The 9,126-nt window shown below is 39.9% G+C and overlaps 1 protein-coding gene across 1 annotated transcript; it reads left to right on the plus strand.

Annotated features, from left to right (window-relative positions):
• The first annotated feature begins 328 nt into the window (after positions 1-328).
• LOC133781692 (transcription factor MYB41-like) lies at positions 329-2,180 on the plus strand. The gene is made up of 3 exons (XM_062220758.1): positions 329-578; positions 715-844; positions 1,142-2,180. The coding sequence occupies exons 1-3, from the start codon at positions 347-349 to the stop codon at positions 2,100-2,102; spliced, it is 1,323 nt and encodes a 440-aa protein (XP_062076742.1). The 5' UTR covers positions 329-346; the 3' UTR covers positions 2,103-2,180.
• Positions 2,181-9,126: the final 6,946 nt, after the last annotated feature.

Here is a 9,126-nt window from a genome sequence, read left to right on the forward strand (position 1 = left end):
TTTAAATTTACATTTGTATGTGTAATTTTTTAAATTAAAAATTGAAATTGTTTACCGTGTTATTGGGGGAATCAAGATTTCCTGATAGATTACTGTATTTTATAATGTGTCTAATAAATATAATATTAATATCTCATTTAATTTTCATTTAATTTTTATTTATGAGATGTTAAAATTAAAAGAAGTATCAAAATTATATTAGTTTTACAGACTATGAGAAAAAATAAAGTGACATTGATTCGTCGGGAGACATGTCATAAAGTCGTGTGGCCACGATGCCCCGTGAACGGCCCTAAGATTATCACTTGTGTATATAATATAATAAATATAGTGGAAAGATCCCCCTATGTATTTTCAAAGCAAAGCAGTAGCACTTACAGTGGTTCAGTGCCTTTCCCAGGACGCTATATCCTGTGGAAAAAAAAAGTCTAATAATAGTTTTGAGATGGGCAGGACTCCATGCTGTGACCAGAAAGGACTTCGGAAAGGTGGTTGGACTGCCGAAGAAGATCAGATACTCCTCTCTTACATCAAACAACACGGCGAAGGTGGCTGGCGTCACTTGCCCCAGAAAGCTGGTATACATATATATTTATTCAATATTCCTTTATTCATCTATGAATAATAATAATAATAATAATAATTAAAATACGTATATATTTATTACAGTGAGGGTTAATTTTTGGGTTAAATGGTTCCTTCCTACATGAAAAGGTCTTTCGAGATGTGGCAAGAGCTGTAGACTGAGATGGGCTAATTATCTGAGGCCAGGTATTAAGAGAGGAGAATTCACCCCTGAGGAAGAACAGACCATTATTCGACTCCATGCAATTCTTGGCAACAGGTACACACACGTATATATATATATATATATCATAGTATATGAAGCTATAAATAAATAGATCGATCCACTCTTATATATATATATATAATAATATATGACAGCTTGTCTTCTTCGCTTATTCAATAAGTAATTGCATTGATTTCAAAAAATAAAAATAAAAAAGTAATTGCATTAGAAATGAACGAACATTAATCAAATGTAATATATTCTAATTATTTAATTATTATATTAAAGTATTTCAATATTTTTTGTTAATTTTTTTTATTGTATTTTATTATCTATTGATTTCTCGGCCAGGTGGTCCATCATATCAAGACATTTGTATAGACGAACCGATAACGAAGTAAAAAATTATTGGAACACACGGTTGAAAAGAAGAGGAAAAACTGAAGTCATTAGCAAGGATTCTCCAGTCCAACATAAAAATGATGATGATGATAATAATAATAATCCAGATGGAATTATTATTATTAATTCGGTCAACTCTAAAGAAAACACCACAAGTACGGCTAATAGTGACACTCTTTCCGGCACTAGTACTTACCACAATGTGACCAAAGAGGCATCATCATCGTCACCATCTTCTTCTGCTGATTATGTACTCAACAAAGTGCCCCAAAATCTCATGGCCCCAATTACTACTACTTCACAATGTTTACCCAGCACAAGTACCTCCTTAGACACTGAAATTTTGTTGTCAAATTCGTTACAAATTGAGAAAGGTACTATTGATACTAGTATTATTAGTACTACTACAAAGGCTTGTGATGATCATCAAAAAGAATCTAGAACAACAAGTTCTAAAGCCTCAGCTTCCAGGGCACTACTCAACAAGGTTGCTTCTAAACTCGCTCAGATAAATCTCGGTAGAATCATCGGGAACGGCGGCTGCATTGGTGGTGGAGATAAGGTTGAACATAGTATTATGGAGTGCTACTCTTCTCCCGATTTTAGTTGCACACCAAGTGTTGATGACAATATTGCTACTTATAATGTTGAAGATCTTTTGGAGGAAGTAGAGTGCCAACAAGGCCTGGAAATACTTCATTTTGACGACCCTATTAGTACCACTACTAATACTCTTCAGGCTCAAGATAATTTTCTCGTGGATACTACCATGACAATCAATTATAATTATTATGGCCATGCAAAGGATGGAGTTGATAGTGCTAATATTTCGCTTGATGAGCAATCGCTCACAAATAATTTTTCAACTGATTGTTTCCAAGATCTCTTAGATATATGTAATGGTTTATAGTCTGTGTTTAGAAAAAGGAGAAAAGTATAATATTCTATAACAATAATTGAAAAGGTTTATTAATTGTGTTTCTTTCTATATGATCAAGTTCTAAGCTTCATATTACCTAAAAGTCATATATGGAATCATGACTTTCCTAAACAATTTTTTTTTAAAGGAAAATGAACTGTCATTTGTATGTTACTTTTTTCTCTTACTACTGAACACAATCATTCTCATTCTCACCCTTTTCCTCACCTTTGTTACTTGGAATATATATAACACTTACATAGAGCTTTGTTAGTTATAACGAGTAAATTATATTTGAATGATGATCATGTTTCTTTGTCATTATTGGCCCTTGAAATTTTACAAAGTTCAAAAGAAAAAAAATGTTTATATTATTTATATATATTGCAAAGACTAAATAATATAAGTCAACTCGATTAGAAAAATAAAAATCCAATTGACTCGACAGCATTAATAATGTTAGATAGCGTATGGCTCTTTAGAGATAACTGTGCAATGTGTCAAGTTATGATAGCACGTGTTGAAGTTAAAGCAATACCAGTACAATTTTACACTAAATGTAAATCCTCTTCGTTTTATACACTGAGAAACCAACACGTGCTTTAGCCGCCCAACAAAGCAGGAGGCAATAATTAATTTAATTTCTATTCACACATATATTACATCTAGACAAACTTGTCAATATGTAATTTGGAAAAACAAAATAGGTATAGGACCACAGAAGTATGATTTTTTTTTTTTAAAAGTGGAATAAAAGAAATTCTATTAAAATTTCCTCATTAACCAATAAACAAAAAATTGTTTTCATTTCTTTCTTTCACAATTTCTCTTATTTCTTAATTTTTATATCCCTCTCTCGTATGGGATCCCTTGAATCATTAAATTCATTATGCTTGGTATACTTTATCACGCATGTTAATTTTGCATTTACTTTTAAAAAAAAAATTAAAACAAATCCTGATAAAAATGGATAGGGTTATTTGCGGCAATAATGCTTATGTAGTTTATTTTGTTGCACTTAAATGCTTATGTAAATTTTTTGGCGGCAATAATGCCTACCGTTACGATTTTAGAGCAGACGTTGGTCCCTGGGCCGTTAGGGGTATATTTGATACACGTGGCATGACCCGATTGGATTAAATTATTAAAATTTTAAAAAATAAATATATATTTCTGTTTTCTATTAAATTTATAAAAAAAAAATAATGAAACAAAAAGTTGGGTCTGTTTTGAGGGATTTGTCGAGTTATCTTCTTCACCACTTCGGTGAAGCACACCCACTGTTCCAGGCACAAGAATCCGGCCATACAGCTCCTGTCGGCGTTGGTTGGCTAGTTCTCCAGATGCACAGCCGCGTAGCTCGACGTCTTCTCCGTCGGGGGTGAAGGGAGTACTGATCCAGGAACCAATCTTCCATCTTCGGCCTCTTCTTCCCAAAGTGGAGGTGGACTTCCAGATCTGAAGCTCGGCGTCTTCTTCGTCTTCTTCTTCTTCTTCTCCACAGAAGGTTGTCGCCGTTGACCTTGTCATTGCGGATAGCCACCATTGTGCGGAAGCACCGACTAACCCACCTTCTGCACTTCTTCGGTTGCTGTAGATCTGAGGAAGGCCGACGCCGGAGCTGGTGAGTCTTCTGGAACAATGGGGTTGGCTCTTGGGTCTGGGCTTCAGGAACAATGGGTCTTGAGTAAAGCTCTTCAGTGGATCTGAGGAAACTCCTTTTTTCTCTCTGATTTTTTTCTTTCTGAAATGATTAAGTAAAGCTCATTGGTTTTTGAATTCATTTTTTACCAGATTATGAACATTTGAAGATTATAGATATGAGTTTTGAATGTTTATATTGGTTTGGGTAATTTCCTAGCTGAAATCTGAGAATGAGGTGTACATTTGAAGACGATGAAAGACCTCAGGGACGATGTCGACTTGTGGGGCTTGGTCGAACAACGATCTGGGCAACGGGGATTTGGTTGTGATGATGATGAAAATTTCTTAAGAAGAAGATGAACAAATTAGTAGTATCAGGTTTATTTAATTTTTTTGCTTGAAACGATTAACATATCTATATTAATTTTTTATTATTTGAAAATATTTTATATAAATATATATATATTTATTTTTTTAAAATTTAATAATTTAACCCAATCGGGTCGTGCCACGTGTATCAAATATACTCCTAACGGCCCAGGGACCAACGTCTGCTCTAAAATCGTAACGGCAGGCATTATTGCCGCCAAATTTTTTACATAAGCATTTAAGTGCTACAAAATGAACTACATAGGCATTATTGCCGCAAATAACCCAAATGCATATATATATATATATAAGTAATTATTATTATATTTTAATATAATATTTTGATTGATTAAATAAGTGTTAAAAAAAGAGATTATTTAATATGGAATGTTATATTATTTTAAATAATATAATATTAGATTAAATAATGTGACACAATGTGATTTTTGTCAAACAAATATGATTTGTCACACAAATATGATTTGTCACACCTTGTAATATATTATTGAGAGTCATAAAATTAGACACATGTATGCGTCCAAATGTGACATATTTCGAAGTTACAAAATCAGTTACAAATTTGTAACTCCCAAATATTACACAATAATGTGTAGATTTGATATTACACAATTTGCTTTGAATTTTTCAAAGCCACAAGAGATATAGATGTTAGATATGTGATTTTAACTCACATAATGTGAATGGAAGTTACAAAATCAAGTGGGAATGAATTTGGAACGTTTTGAAAATTTTGGAAAAACGGTAGCTGAAAAAACATTGTGGGCCGCGGCCAGTGTTTTTCAGGCCGCGGCTAGAGTGGCTGACAACATTTTTCAAATTTCAGTTTTATCCAATTTTGAACGTTTCCAACAGCCAAGTAACTCTCAAATCTCTATTTTAATTCCATAAACATCCAATTAATCATTGGTAACAACCATTGGGGTTGGTGGAATTTGAAATTCAAAGGGTGTCTCAAAACTCTAATTAGGAGTCTAATGCTAATTAATCTTTAAGCTAGTAACCACCAATGAAAAACCAAATTACCTCCAAAACAATTACCGTCCTAAAAATAATATAAATTGTTTACCTGAAAACGGCTGCTGATGACGTGGCAAGGATTTCTTACATATGGTTGACACGTGGCGGAAGTGCTATTCGACTATCGACCAGAGGCACATCGCTTCGTCGGGCTTAACTATTAGATACGATCAGCTTGGTCGTATAATTTGATTTATTTCCTTCGAAGATTGTAATCCTGTAATAATTGCATTGAATATTTCCTCTTTATGACCTTGATACGCGGTTATTAAGGAAAGTAAAGGCCCATTGTCCCATGTAACCCTCATTAAGCCTATAAATATGCATGAAATAGCTCAAGGAAGGGACTTTTGATCTAAAAATTGATCTTCCTGAGTATTGAGAGAAAGAGAGCTATAGTGTAATTATTCATCGTCTTATTGTAATTTCCTCAAGGCTTGTGAAACTCAAGAACCCTAGTTCTTTGATCATGACTTTGAGATTCAATATTAATAAGAGCACTGAGTGGACGTAGGTCATTACCATTCTTTGGGGCCGAACCACTATAAATCCTTGGTGTTTTCTTCTTTTCCATTTGATTAAATTCTTAATTGTCATTTTATCTTTTGTCGTATATTTGACTCCGTGTCGTTGGCTAAATCAAGGGTCAACATTCTGGTGCTTTCATGTAAGAAAATCTAATGGCGAAAACATCCAAGAAGACTGGACAGGCCTCTGGCGCTACACCATCCCAACCTCCTCCCCCAAATGTGGCTGAGAATGAACCACATTTGGAGTTCGACGAGGAGGAGTTAGATTCCGAAACACTGAGGGCAACACTGGGAATGTTATAGGATGAGTTGGCTAATCTGAGGGCCAATCAGGAGAATGCTGCGGAGACAATGGCGATGCAGCAGAGGGAAATTGAACGCCAGCATTAGGAGCTGATTGAGCGACAGGCGGACATAGACCGTCGGTAGAGGGACGCCATGGCCGCTCTTGAAGCAGCCATCCAATTGGCTCGGAGTCAGGCTGTGCCAGCCTTCTAGCCAGATTAGCCACCGAATGCGTCACCTCAAAGAGGTCCCAATCCAAGCCCTCCGCTCTAGCCAGCAAGCCCTCAAAGGCCGGAGCAGCCGCCTGTGGCTTAGGATGATGTCCCACCTAGGGATCCTGAGTAGCAGCCTCCATCCCAAGCTGGTTGAGGCAACCCCCAGCGCTCGAGGCAGAATAGGGCCGGGCAGCCGTCCTGCAGCCCTAGATGCCCAAGGGATGAAGAGCCGAATCTACCGAGCAGGGGGCAGCGTCCTTCTGCCAACAGAAGGAACACCGTGTCAGGCTCTGCGGTCAGGGGCCCCCCACGGCATAACAATGCACGGGGACCCAATGACCAGCGCAGGCCTCCCCCTGACACTCGAGAAATGCCAGCCCGAGGAGGAAATAGCATGAACAGGCGGTCACGCCGTAGTCGACCACATTTTAGAGATGACCATGACTATAATGAGGCCGATTCCAGCAGAGGAAACACTGGTCGGAGAAATGAGGAGAGAGGTGGAGGCAGAAGCCCCCCACCAAGGAATAATAGGCCAGCTAGCTAGAACACTGGGGGGAAACCCAGGCAGCAAAACATCTTTGATTGGCTAGGGGTTAGCGAGCAGAGACGTAGGGATGACGACTTACAAGACATACTTAATGACCGCCATGAGAGGCACGACGAGTACGCTCCCTCGGTACCGGTTGCCCCAGCAGTCCCAGAAGCTGTTCAGGCTCAGATTGATGCTTTGAACCAGGCGGTACAATAGCTGGTCGGGGGGCGAACGTCTCATATTGAGTACGATAAGAGGAGGGGCACTCCCTTTGCATAGAGGATCGCTGCGGCTGAAACCCCCAGTAAGTTCAAGATGCCAACATTGCCGAACTTCGATGGGTACGGAGACCCAGTTGCTCACGTTAATAAGTTTGAGATACAAATGGATATACAGAAAGTGTCGGAAGATGCCCGCTGCCGGATCTTCCCAGCGACATTGTCTGACACCGCCCAGGAGTGGTTCTTCAAGTTCCCTCCTACTAGTATAGTATCTTGGGAAATGTTCATTAAGGAATTTTACAGACAATTCTACGCGGGTCGCGTACACCCCATAGAGGCCAACCAGCTGGTCGAGATACGCCAGAAGGAGGGAGAGCCCTTAAAAGAATATGTCCAATGCTTCATGCGAGCAGCAGCTGGAGCCAAGGCAGTGGGCGATGAAGGTAAGATGATGACTCTAACTGCTGGGGTTAGGCGCCATTCACCCCTCTGTAGTAGCCTCAGAAAGAATGTGGTAAGAAGTACCCAGGAGTTTTTGGATCGGGCTGATAGATATATCAAGCTCGAAGACACGATTGCCAATGAATGGAAATCACCAACAAAAGCAAGGGGACGAAAGAAGAGCCCGCCAAGGCCGCCAACGGGTTAGACAAGCCCAATGGCAACGGCAAGGGCAACAGGAATGGCAATGGTAGGAATGGTGGAAAGCGGGCGAGCAATGAACCCTCGACTTCTTAAAATAAATGCCCCAAAGGCAGTCGATACGAGCCGAGATTCACCAACTACATGGCCCTTGTCGAAATTCGAGCGGAAGTCTACCAGGTGACCAGCTCCAACGTGCCTTACAAACGACCCGCACCTATAAGAAAAGATATCTCCAAGAGAGATACGACAAAGTTCTGTTGTTTTCACAATGACTACAGACACGACACCAACGAATGTAACCAGTTGAAAGACGAGATTGAGTTCCTAATCAGGCAGGGACATTTAAGAAGATATGTGGGAGCTGTAGGAGGGTCTCAGTTAGAGGCTCAAGGTTGCAACGAGCAGGTGCCTGCATGCCAATGCTAGCCACCTCTATAGCCAGCTCCTGTGGTAGGCACTTTACTCACCATCTGCAGAGGCCCACATCTTGCAGGAGACAGTGGGAAAGCAAGGGAATGATATGCTCGGACCCTACGCTACGACCAGGACATCGAGATGATGAGTGTGGAGGATCGAGCACCAAAAAAGGCTCGAACAGAGGAGGAATTGATAACCTTCTCTGAAGACGATGCCCAGCACGTGCGATTCCCACACTCCGATCTGCTGGTCGTAGACGTACAAATTGCCAACATGATAGTGAAGAGGGTGTTGGTCAACACAGGGAGTTCAGTCAACATCCTATACAAGTCTTCCCTGGAAAGAATGAAGCTGTCCGTCAAGGACCTGGAGCCATGCAACTAAACCATCTATGGTTTTTCCGATGAAGGGCTCGCCCCAACAGGGTTGATTAGGCTTCCAGTTACAGCAGGTACTACACCTGCTAATAGGACATTACTCACTACTTTCATAGTAGTTGATTTTCCTTCGGCATACAATTCTGTAATTGGGAGACCAATTCTGGTCGACCTACGAGCTGTCACTTCAATATGGCACCTTGCCATTAAATTTCCAACAGACACAGGGGTAGGATGCATATTGGGAAATCAGCGGGAAGCAAGGGAGTGCTACAACGCCTCGATCACCAAGGCAAAGAAGGGTGTATCGAGAGATGTTCCCGGAAAATATTTGCAAATGGCAATTGATGCTCAGACCCAGTCAGGTGATAATGTCACCAAATCGGGCGTTGCCCAAAGTGAGGATAGAGACTTGGATCCTCGCTTTGGGGATTTTGAGGAAGAAATAGGACCCATCGAGGACCTTGAAGAGGTCCAACTCGTTGAAGAAAATCCGACCAAGGTTGTGAAAGTTGGTAAAAACTTAGAGACAACAACAAAACAAGCACTGGTGGAGTTTTTAAGGATGAACCAGGAAGTCTTTGCCTGGTCACACAAAGACATGGTCGGGATAGGCCCTGTAGTCATCAGCCATGTCCTGAACATCGACAAGAATTTTTCACCAGTGCAGCAGAAAAGAAGGCTGCTCGACAAAGATAGATCAAAGGCCTTAAAAGAAGAAGTCGAAAAGCTGAAGGAG

This window comes from Humulus lupulus, chromosome 6, assembly GCF_963169125.1.
Source record: "Humulus lupulus chromosome 6, drHumLupu1.1, whole genome shotgun sequence".
Classification (NCBI taxonomy): Eukaryota; Viridiplantae; Streptophyta; class Magnoliopsida; order Rosales; family Cannabaceae; genus Humulus; species Humulus lupulus.

Coding starts and splice junctions, on each gene's coding strand:
- LOC133781692 (XM_062220758.1), top strand. CDS start 347: ATGTATTTTCAAAGCAAAGCAGTAGCACTTACAGTGGTTCAGTGCCTT. Junction 579..714: donor TCACTTGCCCCAGAAAGCTG/GTATACATATAT, acceptor CTACATGAAAAG/GTCTTTCGAGATGTGGCAAG. Junction 845..1,141: donor CATGCAATTCTTGGCAACAG/GTACACACACGT, acceptor TTTCTCGGCCAG/GTGGTCCATCATATCAAGAC.